The sequence below is a fragment of the Malaclemys terrapin genome, chromosome 1 (assembly GCF_027887155.1).
Source record: "Malaclemys terrapin pileata isolate rMalTer1 chromosome 1, rMalTer1.hap1, whole genome shotgun sequence".
NCBI lineage: Eukaryota > Metazoa > Chordata > Testudines > Emydidae > Malaclemys > Malaclemys terrapin.
This window is the reverse complement of record NC_071505.1, coordinates 242,593,117-242,614,293: the sequence shown is the minus strand read 5'-3', so window position 1 is coordinate 242,614,293 and position 21,177 is coordinate 242,593,117. Positions and strand designations below refer to the sequence as shown.

Here is a 21,177-nt window from a genome sequence, read left to right as displayed (position 1 = left end):
GCACCTTAGGAATAAAGGTTCTGATCCTGCAAAGACTTATGCAAATGCTTAAGTTTATATTCTGTGAGAAGCCCTGTTGCGATCAGTGGGACTCCTCTCAGTACATAGAGGTAAATAGGATCAGCGTCAAGGTGAGAAGATTGTCGGGGCAAATAATTATTTAAGGTATATTAATTGACTTAGATGGCTTAAAAGGTTGAAAGGGCACCTGTAAGTGTACAAATTGCCAGAGCTCCTTTTCTTACACTCTGTTTCCCTGCCACTCCAGCACTTCTTACCAACCATTGATACATCACTTTGTCTATTGTACTTAGCTACATTTCCATTATTGTAGCTGATGAGTATTATGATATAGTGTGAATGATGTGCTATAACATTTAATTGTAGCGTACTAGGGCATTTCAAAGTTGGGATATTTTGATGGTATTTCTACTTTGTTTTGATTTAAATAAATAAAATGCTTCACTTAATGTATTCCCAACATCTTAAATGTTGGGAAATGTTTAAACAAACTCCAGAGGAAATGAGGTGATTCCAGGCAGTTTTGGAAAATCTTATAAACAATGTGGAGGAGCTAAACATGGAATATAACTTTAGTCCTTGGATTTTTCTAAGGGAAAAAGAATAAATAAACTGGTTGGGGTAGCAAAAGCTTTCTTACAGTTGACGGATGTGCATTTGGCTGGTTATTAGCTTGTTGCAAGGTTCTTATTTGTGTGTGTGAATTGCTGCTGTAGCAATACTTTACAGATTGATATGAGCCAATGGGGAAGTGGCTTTTGTCTTTGCCATGCACCCTACAGAGACCACTGCTGGTTTATTTGATACACTTGATTTAGGAGAAATCACCATTGCATTTAATAGCTCTTGCAGCTTTTTTTAATTTTTAATGGAAAGATTTAAGCTTTTCCAACAAACTGGGTTTTATATCAATTCAGCGGTACTGGTAGCTGCAGGAATTTCTGCCTTGTTGCCTTGTGCCACCGGTATTCTCACTGAATTGGTGGCAAACTAAGTGATTACATTTGATGACACAAGTGAAACGTCTCGTTCTAGTTTGCCAAAGCAATTTGTTTTATAATTGTGTCTCAAGAATTGCATTGAACAAGTTGTTAAATCCTCTTTTCTCTTTCTAGTTGGTAGCATCCATCGTATTTATCAGCTTTGGAGTGGTAGCAGCATTCTGTTGTGCAATAGTTGATGGAGTCTTTGCAGCACGACACATAGTAAGTATGGTCCTTAATATTTTTTCTTTTGGTTCAGAATGCTCATGGCACTTCCAGTAGGAAATATTTTTTTCCGGGTTATGATAAGCGATGTTTTAGTTACTTGGTAGCCCTTCTAGTTCGAGAAATGATTTATTCATTGACGATTATGCCATTCCTGTTGGCAGAAAACGAATAGGAAACCCCAATCAATGTCAAAACTTAGAGATGTTGCCAAGAATATGTTCATGTCTATGTGAGTTTCAGCTACTGAGGAAAAGTTAAATGATACAATGACAGGAGCTCACAGACTAGTGCCTGCTTAGGAAAGTGAGGATATTTCAGGCTCCCCCAAAAGCTTTATTTCATTATTCAGAACTCCAGACATACAGAAGCTCTGAGCATGGCCAGTCCAGATGTGGAACGCTCCAGATTCATATTGTTCAGGGTACATATTGTTCAAAGCAGTCACACTACACCATGCACAGCACAGGGGTAGCTTTGCCCCAGGCTCTTTCAAGAAAGGGAGTGGGGTACAACAAAGGAAGAGAGATCGTTTTGATGGAGAAGAACATAGAGAGATGGTAAGGCTATGGTTAGCGGTAGAGAGGATGGAAAGTTGTCTGAGGACTCCTACCAAGTGACAAACAATCCCAACCTGACCATCTCCCACCTGCCTAATGCTCCACCCACCAGAGTGACAAGCATTTTCAAAAGCCCCATGCAGCCCCTTGTTCCTCACTCTGCAATGACCTTATCCTCCTTCCGACCAAAAAAACCTCTCAACTGTTTACTTCACTAGTCCGTTTATTTGATTATTAAGTCCTAGAAAATTTATTATTTGTGTTACTGTAGCATCTGGAAGCCCCCGTCATAGACCAGGATCTCATTGTGCTAGGTGCTGTACAAACACAAAGCAAAAAGACAATCCCTGCCCCAGAGAACTTACAATTTAAGAATAAAACAAAAGACTGTCTATGGACGCAGACAGAGATTTGAATGTGGGGTGATTTGAATATCCCAGCTCACATTCAGATTTTTATCAATCCTGTTTCTTTTTCCTTTGTATTTTTTTAATTCCCTTAAAAACAAGGAAATCAAGTGCAGAAATCTACATTAATGCATCCTTTTGATTAAGATTTTATGTGCATAAATGTCAAGAATGCAAAGTTAAATTTTTAACAGAATTGTAACTCAGATATATTGCACACAACATAGCATATTGACTAAAATACACACATCACACACATTGCTACAAAATTTTATGGGCTTGATTTTCCTCAGACTTACACTGGTGTGTCTTAGTTGATGGGGTTCCTGATGTGTAGTGGCAGAGCAAGTGGACTCTAGGATCAGGATGCTTTTTCTTTGTCATTATTTTCCCCTCCAAAACAATGTGGAGACTACAGCTGGGTGAATTTTTTTTTTTTGGCTGAATCTTCTTTTTCTGAAAAATGCAGATTTGGGTCCACTGAAACATTTAGTGAACTCGGGTCCATTCTGGTGGATTGTTTTGGTCGGAAAGAAAAAATTTGGAAACATTGAAATAGTTTGCTTTGACATGTTTCAGTTTTTCACCAAACCGAGGAGGAGATGGTGGCAGTACGTCCTTTATACTCAATAGCCCAAGGCACTTACCTGGGATGTGGTTTGAATACCACATCTGCTCTGGAGTAGGGACTTGAACCCAAATCTCTCATCCCAGGTGAGTGCCTAACCACTGGGATATTTGGTATTCTGGGATGGGTTTCTGTCTCTTCTGTTGAAGCTGTTCTATTTTGTATAAATAATTTAAATTTTTATTGGAGCAGGGACTGGAACCTGGCTGTCCTCCCCTCAGGTGAATGCCATGAGCAGGGGCTATAGAGCCATTCATTCTCTCTCTCTGGTTATTACTAAAAATAAAAATTGCACTTGGAGAGGAAGAGGAACTTTAACGATTTGTTACTTTAAAAAAATTTTGTTTTGTGGTTATTACATGATCTGGTTTAATCTTCTCTTGTGGCTGGTAGGTTTTATATTTCAGCTGTACAGAACCCCTAGTATCTCAGCTGAAGGTGATTTATATTTATTAATTATTAATTATGATTTTATTATTATAAATATGTGATAAGCTTTCAGTCTGCTCTGAGCAATGAGGCTGCATACTGTTGTGTTTTTCTGGAGTTGCCTAGGAAATATTGTAACTCTAGGATTCACAGTCTCCCTCCTGGTTTCCTTACTGCTCTGGAGAAGTAGTAAAGTGCTCCAAGTCAATATCAGGTGCAGCATGCAGTTACTGATGCATCAGGACAGGTATGCTGACCTGTGAGTTGTAGAGGGGAAGGCTGTCCTCCCATCTCTTGTTCAGTCTGGGAACGTAGACGCTGTGCAGAGTGTGCTTCCCCTCTTGCCCTGTAATGGTCGTGTTGGTTGCTGGCACAAGGAAGCACTTTATACCTGGTTACTCCCATGTATCTGTGTACAGGACAGAACAGGGTCTGGCCTAAATTGAGCATCAGTTCACAGTTTTTTGTGACCCCTTTGTCCTTCCTTATATTTTTGGCTCTATCTTACTTATGGTGTGGCTTCTTTATCATCTCTGATTTCTTTGCAAATCGTTCAGAGGAATAATGCTGCTGTTAATATAAATATCATTCACATTCATGTATGGAGTGAGATCTACAAATATGTTAATGGGGCAGATTTGTAAAATCTGTCAATAGGAATAGTGTAGAATTCAATTTATCAGCACCATGGTATCCGAGAACCTTTTTAGTATGGTAAGATGTGTATTTTTATGATTCATTCCCTGACTCAACCCTCACGTTGAACAAGTGATCATTGTGTATGTATCCAAAAGCGTGTTCAGCCCATCAAGATATTAAAGGGTTAGACAAAGAATGTCACCTTTTCTGATGCGTAGTATTGCATCTGAGGGCACTGTGTAGGCAAAATCTCAAACACAGAGACAAATAACAGCCCTTTAATATTTCTAGGCACTTGCTTAGTCATTCTTCACTCTCTTGCCTTTCAGCTCCCTGCTCTTACTTTACATATCTGCTCCAGAAACTACATTTATCCCTTATCCTGAGCAAATAGTAATATCATGTTAGTATATGTGTGTACACTCATATCTGAAGAAAAATGTCTCAAGTAATACCCACCACTTATATTTTTCCCAGAGTACAAATATCTGCACGCCTCTTTCTATCATGGCATGCCCCTGGGGTGGCCTTATTCGTACAGGGCTGTGAAGTTGAAAGGGGAGTTCTGGGGCTAGACATTCAAAGGCTTATCACAATGCAATTTCAAGACACAAGGGTGTTGCATTGCCCCAAAGAGAAGGCCCATTGCAGTCTTGGATGTATTTCACAAACCAGCAGGTCAGTGACTAAGCCAATTAAGTTGCAGTTGTCATCTGCTCAGTGCTGGAGACTTAACAGTGCAGGACAAAATACAGACATTTGTCCTTGAGATTTACTCTAAAATGAAACAAGGCAAATTCAGGCCTAGCACACGGGCCTTTGGGTAAATCAACGGAGTTTACACTGTTTATCTATTGACACAGAGTCTGAGTTTGATCCATCCATCTTTCTCCAATAGTACAGTACAAAGACTTATTTAGCAATATTGCTGGAAAATTAGAGATCATGCAAAACTTATAGTCACCATCCAACTTATTCCATTCTTAGTTGCCTAACAGAGAAGTGCAAGAACTTAATAAGGGAGGGTGAAATAAGGTGACTGCTCACCTAAATTTACTGACCACCAAACGGGTGGAGGGTGAGTTGCTGCTCACTCCTATGTTGTCTCATGAACTAGTTAGTGCATATCGAAGGAAGGCGTATCATATAGCCCACCTTTGTCGCTGTTGTGTTAATAATTCTTTACCTTGCCCCATTTTACCCATATAATTTTCTTCTTGATGGGGGTAGTAACAGTGTTTTAATTCCATTCCCTCACAGGATATTGCCAGTAGCTCTCATACTGTACCTGTATCACGCTGCTCACTAATATCTGAGATGTGGTTTGGCTGCTACCATTTAGGAATCATTTTATGGATTTTTGGTCCAAGCTGCCTTCTCTGCAAGGAGAAGCCAAAATCCTGGCCTACATAGAGGATTGCTGTTCTGTGGCATTGTTCCCTTTCCCCTCCCCAAATGTTCCTCCAGGGATCCATGGGTGTGGAGGAAGCTGGGCTTTGGGAGACAGGGGTCAGGGCAGGTAAGACGGCCAGTCTATGTAGCTCTTTACTCATCCCCCTCCAACTTGTGAGGATTCCAACTTAAGTTTAATGAAGCTTTTGTAGAACTTGACTGGTTAATGCAGACATCTGTCTGGAGGAAGGGTCTGGGGCTGGTAGAGGAGTCCCTGGCAGCATGGTTCCAAGAGGGAGAAAGGCACTAGTTGAATCCAGGAAGGCAGTTTAGAGAGGTACAGGGTTTCCACACAGATGGCCTTTATCTCCATCGAGATCTTCTGGTTAGGCCGGCTGAATCCCTTTCCAGTTCCATATAGAGGGGTTGCAGCACAGAATGCCTTTTCCTCCTCACAATGAAGCCACAGGAGGGAGCGCCACAAGCAGAAACCTGGCATTTCCAGTCACCTATGCAGGAATGAGCTGGCAGAAAGTTAGGGCTTTCAAACCATTTTTTTTTAAATGATCTAAAATTGTGAAACAATATGAGTATGAGAACTGTAGGGGCATGAGTGTGGGGAAGGGTAGAATTAAGATGATAAAGTAGCCTGGTTCAGAACGCCAACAAATACAACACAACCCTTCACACCAATTAAAAATAAGAAACGTCCCTTATTTGTCTTTCATTCGTGACTTCATTAAAGTAGGAAGAGATGGAAACAAGGCAAATAAATCACCACATTATAATCCTTGTCAGTTCGTGCCTGCTTCTGAATGTTGAGGCTTTTTTTTTTTAAAAAAAAGCCCGGTTTCTCTTGTTTTTATAATGCTGTGGATGAAATCATAAAGTACTTTCTCTGGTTTTTGTTTTTCTTAAAAGACATAAAATTGACAAAATCCTGCTTAGAAGGGGATATTCTTCAGAAAAGATATATTTAAATTATTTAAGACTCATTTAAAAACACTTCACTTAATAGAAAGCTCTGGAGCAAAGCACTTATAAAATTAAAGACACTGAAGTAAAAGTAGCTTGATTTAAAGTGGCACTAGCTCATTTGAGAAATAATAGTGTAGATGTAATTTACCGTGTAAGGTTCGTTTCAGCACTAATCCATTCAACTGCACTCTTCACCTTAAAAAAACAAAAAAAACAAAAAAAAAAAGAAAAAAAAACTAGAATCAAATAAAACAAATCAAAGCTACAAGTAATGTGCAGAGATGTTATTTCAGAAAAATATGGAGACTACAGGAATCCATTATCTGCAAATCATGTTTGCTTGAGGCATGTTGTTACCTAGCAGTAGACTCTAGCGCTGATTCTGCAAACATCAGAACATAAGAACTGTCATTCTGGGTCAGACCAATGGTCTATCTAGCCCGGTAACCAGTCTCTGACAGTGGCCAGTACCAGAGCTTCAGGGTGAGTGTACAAAACAGGGCAGTTTGAATGATCCACCCCAGATTTCCCCTCCTGGCTTCTGGCAGTCAGAGGTTTAGGTCACCCCAAGCATCCCTGACTATCGTGGCTATCCTCCATGAACTGATCTGGCTCTTTTTTGAGCCCAGTTATACTTTTGGTCATCACAATGAGTTCCCCAGGTTAATTGTGTGCCGTGTGAAGAAGAACCTCCTCTTATTTGTATTAAACCTGCTCCCTGTTAATTTCATTGAGTGACACCTGATTTTTGTATTGTGGAAAAGTGTAAATAACACTCCTGTATCCACTTTTTCCACACCATTCATGAAGATATAGACTTCTATCATATCCCATTTTAGTCATCTCTTTTTCTAAGCTGAACAGCCCTAATCTTTTTAGTCTCTCCCTGTATGGAAATCATTACCTTGATCATCTTTGTTGCCCTTCCCTGAACCTTTTCCAGTTCCACTACATCTTTTTAGAGATGGGGTGACCAGAACTGGTCACAGTATTCAAGGTGTGTGCACACTATGGAGTTCTATAGCGGCATTATGATATTTTCTGTCTTTTTTATCCTTTTCCTAATCGTTCCGAACATCGTTAGCCTTTTTGACTGCTGCTTCACATTGAGCTGAAGTTTTCAGAATAATATCCATGGTGATGCCAAGATCTTTCCTAAGTGGTAACAGCTAATTTAGAAGCCATCATTATATATATGTAGTTGGGATGATTTGTTCCTATGTGCCTTACTTTGTACTCCTCAATGGTGAATTTCATCTGCCATTTGTCACCCAGTCACCCAATTTTGTGAGATCCCTTTGCAACTCTTCGTGGTCAGTTTTGGACTTAACTATCTTGAATAATTTTGTATCCTCTGCAGACTTGGCCACTTCACTGTTTACTCCCTTTTCCAGATCATTAATAAATATATTGAACAGCAGAGGAAAGAATTTAAATAATGTTGTTCATGACTCACTGACTTGTTGTGAAGGCATTGGTACAGACTCCATAGTTAAGGTTGAGTTTAATTTTGCACTTAACAAAGAAGTTGAATCCTGCATTATGTCTGGAATATATCATATCCACTCCAAGATTACAGAACTTACTCTGTGCATTCAGAATGAATTTTCTAAATATTTGCACTGAAATGCAGATTTAGAACACCCAAACAACCTTAGTTTTGCCTTGTCAAACTTCCTGTATAGTTTAAACTCTGAAATCTTGTGCATAGGATACATTTGAATATATATTTTATGATTATTGGTAATTTTTTCTTGTTATTCTTCATGACAGTGTTTATCCTCCAACTCTGCTCTGTAGTGACACTGCAAAAACCATGCAAATGTAGTGTAGGCTTTTTAATGTTGTGTGGATCCAGATTAGAGTACTGTACACTGATTTTGAAAGACACATTCAATTTTTTTTTTAATTTCCCCTCATAATGTCACTACAGAGCAAAGTTAAGGTTGTTTGGGTGTCCTAACTGTGAATTTCCATTCCTTAACATGTCTGGTTTTCTTTTAAATTTAACCTTAAGTGAATTTTCTGGGTTAATAAAGCTTGAATCCCTGTAATGTATTTTATCCTAAATTACTGGCATGTATTCTTAACTAGAGCTGGGTGAAATGTTTTTGGACAAATAGTTTATTTACTAAAAAATTCAGTTTCAGGTCAACTGAAACTTTTTGTGAATTTGTGTGGAGTTCTCTGAATAGTTTTGACAAAATAGAAAAAGTCAAAAATTTTCAGTAGCATTGAAACAAAATGTTTCATTTTGTTTTGACCTGAAAAATTGCATTTTGACTTTCAGGCATTTTAACAAAAGCAAGCAAAGTAGTCCCAAAATGGGGGAAGAGGTAGGTGTGTGTGTGTGGGGGGCGGGGTGCTACCATCTCCTCCTCCTTTGTAAGCTGTAGCCCAGTGGTAAGGGAACTCCCCTGATCTGGAGAAGAGATTTGAACTTGGGTCATTATTTGCCCAACTCTCCTCTCAACCTTAACTTCATCTTAATGTGTTTTTTGTCTAGGACTTGATAAAAGGTGCTTTAAATAGAAGTGATTTTAAGAGGGTTTGATTTTAGGTAGGCTCTCTGTAAAGAAATGGAGGGACAGTATAAATCTGCTAAATGGAATAGTTGTGGATGCCTGCTTGGGTCATTACAGGAAAGTGTCCTAAGCACTGGGTTATGAGATATTCTAATGTGGGGCTTTTTCAGTCTCTCCTCTTGAAGTTTTTCCACCTTTTATAAATAATTAAGGAGTCACTGGAGCAGGGACTTGTCTTTCACATCCTAGGTGAGTGCCCTAACCACCAGGACATAGTCATTCACACTCATTTCCCTGGTCCAATGGCTGTTCATCACAAATGCCTACAAATTGTCACTAAGAATGAGTGACAGCTTATAAAGGAGGCACTGCTGGCACCACCTCTGTTGGCCATTTTGTCTTTTGCTTGTGTAGGTGAAAATGCCTGTAAATGCAATTATTTCCGGTTGGAACGAAATGTTACCTTTTGACATTCCTGAAATGTTTTGACTTGAAAATTTTCATTTCAGTCATATCGAAATATTTTGATTAATTTTGACTTTTTTGTTGTTGTTGACATTTCGATTTGCTGAAAAAAAATTGACAAATGTCATGTTTGGTTTCACCCAAAACGAAATTTTGTGTTTTTTTTTTTTTCTTTTTCTTTTTGCAGCTGCCAGTGAACCAAAAAAATTCATTTTTGTCCAACTCTCCTCTCAACCTTAACTTCATTTTAATGTGGTTTTTGTCTAAGACTTGATAAAAGGTGCTTTAAACAGAAGTGATTTTAAGATGGTTTGATTTTAGGTAGGCTCTCTGTAAAGAAATGGAGGGACAGTATAATTCTGCTAAATGGAATAGTTGTGGATGCCTGCTGCCCTGTCCACTTGCTGATTGGCTGGTGTTTCTCTCCTGGTGACCTGTCCCTCTTCCACAGACAGACTTAAAAGTTTATTGAAAAGGCTAAGGGTATGTCTACACTACAAAATTAGGTCAATTTTAGAAATCGATTTTTAGAAATTGATTTTATACAGTCAATTGCGTAAGTCCACACTAAGCGCATTAAGTTGGCGGAGTGCGTCCTCACTACCGTGGCTAGCATTGACTTACGGAGCGGTGCACTGTGGGTAGCTATCCGACAGTTCCCGCAGTCTCCGCCGCCCATTGGAATTCTGGGTTAAGCTCCCAATGCCTGATGGGGCAAAAACATTGTCACGGGTGGTTTGGGGTACATGTTGTCAGTTGCCCCTCCCTCTGTGAAAGCAACGTCAGACAATCATTTCGCGCCTTTTTTTCATGCAGACGCCATACCAGGGCAAGCATGGAGCCTGCTCAGCTCACCGTCACTGTTGCTGTTGTGTCCTGGGTGCTGCTGTCAGCAGACGGTGCAGTAGGACTTCTAACCGTCGTCATCCACCACTTCCGCTGCAACTCTGCTCTCCTGCTCTTGTAAATGAGCTCAGTCTCAATAGCAAATTTCTCCACTTTGTCTGAAATGTGCGCAGTGCTAACAGTCATCATCCACTGCTTCCGCTGCAACTCTGCTCTCCTGCTCCCCAGCGACGAGCTCGGGGGATCTATTCTGGTCCTCCTAGGTGCTGCTGTCTGCAGACGGTGCAGTAGGACAGCTAACCATCGTCATCCACTGCTTCTGCTGCAACTCTGCTGTCCTGCTCTCCTGCAGATGCCATACCACGACAAGCATGGAGCCCACTCAGCTCACCGTCACCGCTGCCGTTGTGAGCATTGTAAACACATTGCATGTTATCCTGGAGTATATGCAGAACTGGGCTAAGAGACACCAGCATGAGGAGGATTTTGATGAGGACATGGACACAGATGTTTCTGAAAGCATGGACTGTGGCAATTGGGACATCATGGCACCACTGGGGCTTGTTGTTACAGTGGAACACCAATTCTGGGCCAGTCAAAGAAGCACAGACTGATGGGACTGCATAGTGTTGCAGGTATGGGATGATTCACAGTGGCTGTGAAACTTTTGCATGCGTAAGGCCACTTTCCTGGAACTCTGTGAGTTGCTTTACCCCACCCTGAAGCGCAGGAATACCAAGATGAGAGCTGCCCTGACAGTTGAGAAGCGAGTGGCGATAGCCCTCTGGAAGCTTGCAATGCCTGGCTGCTACTGGTCAGTCGGGAATCAATTTGGAGTGGGCAAGTCTACTGTGGGAGCTGCTGTGATCCAAGTAGCTGATGCAATCATTGACATTCTGTTATCAAGGGTAGTGACTCTGGGAAATGTGCAGGTCATAGTGGATGGCTTTGCTGCAATGGGGTTCCCTAACTGTGGTGGGGCGATAGACGGAATGCATATCCCCATCTTGGCACCGGATCACCTTGCTACCCAGTACGTGAACTGCAAGGGGTACTTCTCAATGGCGCTGCAAGCACTGGTGGATCACAAGGGACGTTTCACTGACATCAACGTGGGATGGCCGGGAAAGGTGCATGCTGCTCGCATAGTTAGGAACCCGGGCTGTTCGAGCAGCTGCAAGAAGGGACTTACTTCCCAGATCACAAAATTACCATTGGGGATGTTGAAATGCCAATAGTTATCCTTGGGGACCCAGCCTACCCCTTGCTCCTATGGCTCATGAAGCTTTACACAGGCAGCCTGGACAGTAGTAAGGAGCAGTTCAACTATAGGCTGAGCAAGTGCAGAATGGTGGTAGAATGTGCCTTTGGGCATTTAAAAGCTCCCTGGCGCAGTTTACTGAGTAGGTCAGACCTCAGCGCAACCAACATTCCCATCGTTATTGCTGCTTGCTGTGTGCTCCATAATATCGGTGAGGGTAAGGGGGAGATGTTTATAGTGGGGTGGGAGGTTAAGGCAAATCGCCTGGCATCTGATTTTGAGCAGCCAGACAGCAGGGCGATTAGAAGAGCACAGCAAGGCGTGCTGCGCATCAGAGAGGCTTTGAAAACCAGTTTCATGACGGGCCAGGCTTCTGTGTGACAGTTGTGTGTGTTTCTCCTTGATGCAAACCCACCCCCTTTGTTGATTTTAATTCCCTGTAAGCCAAACACCCTCCCCACCTTTGAAATAAAGTTGCTATTGTTTTAAAACCATGCATTGTTTCTTTATTAATTAAAAAAAATTAGATAACAGACAAGGTAACCCAGGTGGGGTGGAGGAGGAGGGAAGGACAAGGCCACATTGTTTATTGTAGCCACCCTAAAAATCAAACTGCTTGAATGACAACCTTCTGTTGCTTGGTCCATCCTCTGGAGTGGAGTGGCTGGGTCCCCCCCCCCACACACACACACGTTCTTGGGCGTCTGGGTGAGGAAGCTATGGAACATGGGGAGGAGGGTAGGCGGTTACACAGTGGATGCAGAGGGAGTCTGTGCTCTTGTTGGCTTTCCTGCAGGTCCAACACATGCTTCATCATGTCCATTTGCTCCCCCAACAGACGCTTCAGCATGTCAGTTTGCTCCCCCATTAGCCTCAGCATCGCGTCCTGCCTTTGCTCTTCGCACTCACTTAATTCTTTCCTAACCTCTGCCACTGAATGCCTCCATGCATTAAGCTGTGCCCTATCAGTGCGGGAGGACTGCATCAGCTAAGAAAACATGTCATCGCAAGGTTTTTTTTGCCTTCTAATCTGCGATAACTGCAGAGATGGAGATGATGGGGGAGCGTAGAAACATTTGCACCTGGGGGGGGAGATAAAAAGGGAGAGTAAAATTGGGCTGGCTTCTTACGCCTTCATAACATGTGGGAATGTTTTCAAACTGCAGCGCCCCCCTTTCCCAGAGCAAGCAATGGGTTGGGTTTCACATTTAAAAGGAGGGGCTGCAGTATTCGGGTAGATGTGCAGCACACACCTACCCCCACCCCTCCACGTGGCTATTCTCTGGGATGATCCCTTCTCCCCTCCGACCACCACATGGCTATTCTCCGGGATGATCCCTTTTAGTCAAGCACAAACAGCCCAGCCTGAACGGGGTCCTTTTACTGTTCCCTTACACAAATTCCCCTATTTCAACCAGGTGACCATGAACACTATTGCTTTTAAACCCTGTACTGTAATTACAAATGTGCACTCACCAGAGGTGCCTTCTCCGGCTTCAGGGTCGGGGATCCTGCCTTGGGAGGGTATTGGCTCCAGGTGATGAAAAGTTCCTGGCTGCCGGGGAGAATGGATTCACCGCTTACCTGCTGCGCATTCTCCTCTTCCTCATCCACACAATCCTCCTCCATGTTCCTTGAGACTCCCCCCTTGCAGGTGTCCACGGACAGTGGTGGGATAGTGGTAGGGTTCCCCCCCTCCCCACAATGGCATACAGCTTTTCATAGAAGCAGCATGTATGGGGCTCTGACCCGGAGCAACCGTTTGCCTCCTTTGTCTTTTGGTAGGCTTGCTTGAGCTCCTTAACTTTCACGTGGCACTGCTGTGTGTCCCTGGTGTAGCCTCTGTCCAACATGCCCTGTGAGATTTTGGCAAATATATTTGCACTTCTTCTTTTGGATCGGAGTTCTGCCTGCACAGATTCTTCTCCCCATACAACAATCAGATCCAGTGTCTCCCTTTCTGTCCATGCTGGAGCTTGTTTGAGATTCTGGGACTGCATGGTCACCTGTGCTGCTGCGTTCACCATGCTGACCAAACAGGAAATGAAATTCAAAAGTTCCCGGGGCTTTTCCTGTGTACCTGGCTAGGGCATCAGAGTTCAAAGTGCTGTCCAGAGCGGTCACAGTGGAGCACTCTGGGATAGCTCCCAGAGGCCAATACCATTGATTTGCGTCTGCACTACCCCAAATTCGATTTTAGTGCTACTCCCCTTGCCGGGGAGGAGTACAGAAGTCGATTTTAAGAGCCCTGTAGGTCGACGGAACGGGGTTGGTTGTGTGGACGCAGTCATTTTTAAATCGACCTAACTCGGCTAAATTCAACCTAACCCCGTAGTGTAGACCAGGCCTAAGTTAGAATAGCTTGGCCAGGAGTTGTGCAACTAAAGCCTCTTACAATGTTTTGAAAATTTACCCCTATTTATATTTGTTGTGACTTTCTCTTTTATCCCATAACCCCAAACATCACCTTCCAAGTTTCTGAAACCTGGGAGTCCTGACTTGTGTCAGTTGAGTGGATAATCTTTCAAGGAACTGCAGTGGATGACAACATTATTAAGGTTAACTGCTGCTTAAAACTTCTATTTATGAATGGAGAGCTGCTGAAAGACCTTTTACATGAAAGAGGGATCCAAATAATTGGAGGCAGTCAATGGTGGGTTTTCATGGGCAGCCAACAATAAAATATGTCTCGGTCCTCTAATAATAATGGTGAGCAGTAAGATGATGGCATTGCGTTATGGAGTAAAGCCAGAAACAAACCAAGAAAAACTTTTTGCTCCATTTCTTAGAAACTTCAGAATTGTGTTTTCTTCTTACAGGAGACTACATCCCTTTAAAACATTCCCTAATTTTCTTAAGAATCCTTGGTCTGAGCCTGAGGAAGAAGTGCACAAATGTCAAGGAAACTGGCCATAGAGAGGATAAAATGTCTTCCCCTACAAGATCTGCCTGTCCACAGTCAGGGGAGGATGTTGTCTGTTTTATTTAGATAATAGAAGCACAAATTTTACTTTGTTTTTTGAGATCCAGGAGCTTATTTACTTTCTGTTACATGGACTCTCATGAGTCACTAGCGAGAAGTGATGGTTAAATAAGGGAATGGCTGTGGAGGCTTGGATATGGGCTTCTTCTAATGTTAGTTGTCATAGAATCTAGAGCTTGAACTGTAGAGCCTCTGAGAGGAGGTTGTATGACATCTGAAATCATATACTGTAAATATCAGTGACCTTGTTTGGCTGAAGCATTTTAACCTCACTGCACGTGTCTGGAGGGAGGTGGGGGGGGGAAGCTTCTGAAGACCCAGACTTGATATCACTTGTCTCCAGATTAGGTTCGGGTTCCATGCTGACCAGCGCCACGTACCAAGATCCAGGTTTTGATTATAGAGGCAAACTCTCTTGAGCTGTTCTAAAGACTTCAAGTGCATTAGAACTGTGACAGGAAAATAAGTACATATCTGGGCCTCTGATTTTGCCCCTTCTCTGACAATAATGTTTATGTGATAGATTTAAATTTGCTGTCATGTTACACTATTTTTGAAGTTATCAAAACTTTCAGTTTTGTAACAAAATTAAGTTTATTTTTTTTTAACTTCAAATGTCCTGATTTCTTTCTCTCTTTTTTTGGTGGGAGGTAGGTAAGGGGAAGGAATTAAAACTGAACATTGCATTATGTAATGTTTGCATTGAAATGAATATACACCTTAAATATTGCTGAAATCACAGTGAGGTGGACATCAAAGAAAAAAAGCTATGAAATGCATATCCATAAAAATGAACTCTTAACTCAAATAATTAAAGCATAGTTTGTAAACTGCTGAAGAACAATTGTACAATTGCTTATGTGAGCAGAGTCGGGATAAGCTCTACCCTGACATCTGGTGGTGAATTATGGCGAGGGTGGAAAAGAACTTCAGGGGCTGATCTTGTTTGCATAGGCACACCCACCCGCCTAGCCTGGGACAACAACTGAAAGTGGTTACTTTGGCTGGTGTGGGATCCCCAGTTTCTCTGTTATTGGGGCAGAAAGAATAAAGTGTTGTTACCCTGATTCTGTGAATCAAGGCCAGTGGAACTGTTGTATGACAGAGGGACTCACCAGTAACTAAGTAGCACTCGCTAGACAAGGGATATGGGTTACAAAACCCAGTGAATTGAGAGAGGTTGGGGACAGGTATTTATACCTGATGGTATGGGCCCCTTTTGAGGCCCTGGAACACCAATTGCACTACCCCCTCTCTCCACTGTTGAATAGCAGAGCTAAGTTTGCTTCCATTAGGAGTCTAGCTAGAAGTTGCTGAACTGAATTTGCTTTGGGACAATGGTGCACCAGCACTGGAGCTCCCCTACTACAAGCTGAAATCACTAAGAGCTGAAATCACTAAAAGAGCTAAAATTGCTGAGCTGAGATCACTGAGTGCTGTGTTAACCAGTGGGGGAGCCTGAAGATTTATTGCTAAGCAGCTGGCAGAGCCGAGCAGTTTGTGGGACGGTTGGAGCGCCCCATGGAACAGCAAGTGGAGCGGCACAGAGGGGAGCTGAGCCATTTGTGGCTGGTGGAGTGGAGCAGCTGGCAGAGCTGACCAGTTTGTAGGACGGTTGGAGCGGCCCATGGAACGGGGAGCAGAGCAGTTTGCGGAGACGGCTAGAGGAGCGGAGCGGCGAGGCGTGGCTGGTAGAGTGGAGCCATTCGTGGTAAAGGCTGCAGCAGGACTTCACGGAGAGGTGGGGCAGTCAGCCTCGGACCATGTAAGGTGCCCCTTAACATCCCGTGTGCCCCCCCCCTTTCTGCCCAGGCTGGGAGGGTAAAACTCAGCAGATAAACTTCTGAACTCTGGGGCGGCACTGACCAGGGACAGAGACTTTGGGGTTGTTGGACTTCGGGGTGATTGGACTTAAGACCCTGAGGGGAAAAGGACACTGCCAAACTTACTTGGAGGGGGTCTTTTGCTCATGGTTTGTGTTATGAATCCTTTTTGTGGTGTTTCCCCAACGTAATGCCGCATTGTTTCCCTCCTTTATTAAAAGGCTTTTGCTACACTCAGACTCCGTGCTTGCGAGAGGGGAAGTATTGCCTCCTAGAGGTGCCTGGGGGTGGTGGTATGTAATTGTCCCAGGTCACTGGGTGGGGGCTCGAGACGGTTTTGCATTGCGTTATTGAAACGGAACCCCTAGATACTGAACCCGGCCCTTGTTGCTGCCAACTCAGAGGGGCAGAAGGGTTACACTTATAAAGTATAACAGAATTTTGAGCATTTAGGATTTTAAACTTGATATGTTTGTCTTTATACATGTTTTATTAAAAGAAGAATTAATAAGAGAAGGAGAAGTACTGAAACAGGCTATGTGGGGAATTGGGTAGCTCAGAGACTTGATAATGGGGATATGGAGTCTTTCATCTCTTGATTCCCAGTCTGAATCAAGTCCAGTTTGGTAATGATTTAGTTGGGGATTGGTCCTGCTTTGAGCAGGGAGTTGGACTTGATGACCTCCTGAGGTCCCTTTCAACCCTGATATTCTATGATTCTATGAATGATCAAAAGTTATTATACTCTTATAGCTATCTGGTGGCTGCTTGGTAGTGTCTGTACAGTTCTTAGGGGACACACATTTATATCACAAAACCACAGCCTATATTGGCAGTAGCAGTGAAAGCCAATGTGTCGTTTAGACGTGGTCATGTTTAGAAGTGTTCCTTCCAGTTATTCAGCAGTATTTGGGCCAGTGTTGTTAACTTGCATTGTTACCTCTTGTCCTATGTAGTGGGTGACATTAGAAATGCAGTAAGTATAACACTGCCACCCTGTGAAATGCCTGCATTTCTACAGCTGTTCGACTTTTATACTAACGGTTTTGAATTTGCAGCCACAGTGATCATATATATACCCTATGCACGTGAGCAACCTGGGACTATGCAAGTACCTGAGTTCTAATTGCAGATGGTTTTCCTGTGATGACTTAGTATTTGACTTAGACTAAGTTTGGCTAAGATGACTTAGTTTGAACATATGGCTACCTGCCACCATGTTTTCTGGGCTTATTGTCCTGCAGCTCTTTGTATCTTACATAGGCAACTTTGGGAGATACATATTTTGAATATAACAGTTTTTCTCACAAAGAGCTTGTGGAAATATTATCAGCCATGTGGTGTTTATTCCTTTAGACTGAGAAGTTGAGAAATCATCATGGCAAATGATTCTGCACAGCGGGGGATTTGATAGCCAGTGAATCTAGATTTACTTATTGTCTTGCCTGTAAGTAGTTATATCTCTTTAGCGTATCAGATAGGCCATGGACTCTCCAACCTCTACTCTCTTCTGTTGTCTCATAGGGCCAGGTGCTGTCATGAGAACTGAGAGAGGTGCCACGTAATTCTCCATGACATCCAGAGCGTTACATGCCCATATGGGGGGGATGGGACACAAGGTGAATATCAGTGTCTTGGCTGTGGGTCCAAGAGCTGCTGCAGCTGGGCTGCTGCCAGATGTGAGCATTTAAAAAAGGGATTTTAACCACCACATGATTTTCAGAGCATCTGGCAGAAAGCCAGCCAATTGTGTTTTATACCGGATGAAATAATTTATTTCCGGTGAAACCTAGGACTGCTGGGTAAAAGTGAACATCAATAGTACTAAAGGGAGAGAGGGACATTCCAGGAATGTGAGGACAAATTTGGATGAGTTTTTAAACTGGAGATTTATGGAAGTGATGGAAACTGACAAAAAGATCAAAGCCTACAGTGAAAGTTTTCCTTCAACCTCCTGCGAGATACTGAAACAAACTGTGCCGTAGCTTGCCTCAGAATCAAAGGGATTGCTGGCGATAGCTGAGAAGGTGTGTTACCAGCCTCCCATTCTTCTCAAACAAGAAGCAAACTGCTACAGGTGACTAAGTTACATCCAACAATGATTGAAATAATCAAACACTGTCAGCTCCGTACCCAGGACATAAGTTTAATACAAGACGCATACTGCAAGTCTCAGGTGCAATGAAAATCCCATGATAGTGAAGCTAAGATATCACTGTCAACAAAGGAATTCACGTGCACTGAATAGGCAGAAGCTCTTTGCAGTTTACCTATATGATGTGGTAAGTAGGAGAGGAATGTGCTACTGGCCTATCTTTTAGCCATTGTGTGCGCCTTCTGAAGCCCAGGAACTGATGGATTTCTTGACACTGTTGGGTGGTTATACTTGGAATGGCAGGGAATTTCCAATTTTTCCCCCATAAGGTTTTCTCTCTCTCACACTACAGAAGCTGAACCAAAACCAAGGTGTGGGTATGTAACTTGGGGAGTTTAGCGTTGGTCACCACATTGGTGTACAACTAGGTGACTTCAATCTCCTGGGTTATCTCTAGCACTGTTTGAGCATTAAGTTCATACAGACACCCTCCAAATTTAAAACCATTTTGTACAATCTTTTACGAACCCATTAGAAAATATTATAATATTCACCTTTCATCTAAAGGAAAAACAAATAGCTTTATTTCATTTCTAAAGAAGTTGTTACCTTGACGACTGGTAATAGAAAACTGAACTAAAGTCATATGTCATTTCTAGCCTCAATTAAATTATAAAGCTTCTCTGGAGGAAAACCATAAATGCATTTTACTTTCTCAGTGCTGATACATGATGCAAAATTACAGCTAATTACTTTTAATTTCGTTTCCATCCTTTATGACTCATTAATATAATGACATGGCATATACTGTAAGATTTTTTTCAATTGAATCGGAACTAATTATTCCTAACTGAAGACTAACACTTGCTCACTTGTGATGTTTAGCTCCTATTAAAAGCCTTTATTTTCAGCTGTATGCTTTTTATTTTTTGGAGTAGGCACTTACAGATGCTTTTTAGTAAAAACTGATGTTCTTAAAAGAAAAATCAGTGTAGGAGAATGTTTTATTAAATGACTTTAAAATGCAGTGTGATAATTTAGGATACACTGTATTTTGAAGCTGATGCTCTTGCGACATAGAGTACGGTACTGGATTTCACACCTTGTAGTACAATGGAAAATATATAGTGTCCTTCACAGGCTGCTGCACAAATTAGATAGTGCCCTCTAAATTGTGCAGCAGTCTGGGAAAGATACTGTGTGTTATATACCTGCTCCCACTGACTTAAATGACAGCAGAATCTGGCTCTTAATGCTGCCAGCAGGGCTATTCCAATCAATGGAAGCCTTTCTAGCAGGACAGGTGCTGAGCCCATTCAAATAATAATCATTTTAATAGAGCCAAGTGTAGTCATGCATCTAGTTCTGCACCTCTAAAAGGTACAGCATAGAATTCCCTAGTCAGGAAGAAGAACGGGCTAGGGGGTCTTTCAGCAACCTTTATGCCCTTCTGACCCAGGAGAGGGCCTTGGCATAATTTAGACATCCCTGGAGGCCTCTCTAAGTTACAGCAGCCTTCTTGGACGGCCCTCTAGGAATCTCCATAGTGCTGGGTCTTGTGGTCCGACCCCTGATATGACCCTTCTTCTCATGGTCCCATCCTGGCACGCTCGCTGGACTGGGGCTTCTCAGAGGTCAGCCCAACATCTGTCTTCCACAGTGCCTGCACTGGGGAAATCCTCTCAGTTGATATGGGTTTTTAAGGCCCTTTTATGCCACTCTGGCCCTTTTACCTGCAGTGAAGGAGCTAGAGGAGCGGGGAGGATCTGATCTAAAGAAGGGGACCATGGTTACAGGATGGAGGGAGTGTATCCTGGAAAGGACTTAGGGGCCATGGTGGATGACAAATTGAACACACGTTCCCATGCATGGCTGGGGCTAACAGGGCTAACATGGTCATTGGACATTGTCATAACTATAAAGGGAAGAGTAACAGCTGTCCTGTGTACAGTACTATAAAATCCCTCCTGGCCAGAGACTCCAAAATCCTTTTCTCTGTAAAGGGTTAAGAAGCTCAGGTAACCTGGCTGGCATCTGACCTAAAGGACCAATAAGGGGACAAGATACTTTCAAATCTTGGACGGGGGGAAGGCTTTTGTTTGTGCTCTTTGTTTTGGGTTCGTTTGCTCTCGGGACTGAGAGGGACCAGACATCAATCCACGTTCTCCACATCTTTCTAAACAAGTCTCTCCTATTTCAAACTTGTAAGTAGATAGCCAGGCAAGGCGTGTTAGTTTTTCCTTTGATTTCTCAACTTGTAAATGTATCTTTTACTAGAGTGTTTATCTTTGTTTGCTGTACTTTGAACCTAAGACTAGAGGGGAGTCCTCTGAGCTCTTTAAGTTTGATTACCCTGTAAAGTTATTTTCCATACTGATTTTACAGAGATGATTTTTACCTTTTTCTTTAACTAAAAACCTTCTTTTTAAGAACCTGATTGATTTTTCCTTGTTTTAAGATCCAAGGGGTTTGGATCTTGATTCACCAGGAGTTGGTGGGAGGAAGGAGGGGAATGGTTAATTTCTCCTTGTTTTAAGATCCAAGGGGTTTGGATCTGTATTCACCAGGGAATTGGTGAAAGGTTTCTCAAGGCTTCCTCTGTATGTTTTACTATACTCATCTGTAAAATGGGAGGAAGGTGAGGGACTGGAGGGGGGGGCAGCTTCCTTCAACGTTCATCCTTTAAACAAATTTTCCACTTTGTTTTTTTGATACTGGAGTAACTTGAACATATATTTATTTTGCATGTTCATATTTGTTGTAAAAAAAGACAACGAGGAGTCCTTGTGGCGCCTTGGAGACTAACAAATTTATTTGGGCATAAGCTTTCATAATCCACTTCATATTTGTCATGTATTTAGTCTTCATTGAGAAATACATGCTTTGCCAAGTTTAGAAAAGTTTGTTTATAAAATGA

The 21,177-nt window shown here is 42.4% G+C and overlaps 1 protein-coding gene across 2 annotated transcripts in view; it reads left to right on the top strand.

Annotated features, from left to right (window-relative positions):
• TMEM255B (transmembrane protein 255B) overlaps positions 1-21,177 on the top strand; it is a 125,579-nt gene that overhangs the window by 49,699 nt on the left and 54,703 nt on the right. For both annotated transcript variants that reach the window (XM_054010955.1, XM_054010945.1), the window contains exon 4: positions 1,137-1,226. In XM_054010955.1, the coding sequence (XP_053866930.1) occupies positions 1,137-1,226 (90 nt within the window). The remainder of the gene's footprint in view (positions 1-1,136; positions 1,227-21,177) is intronic.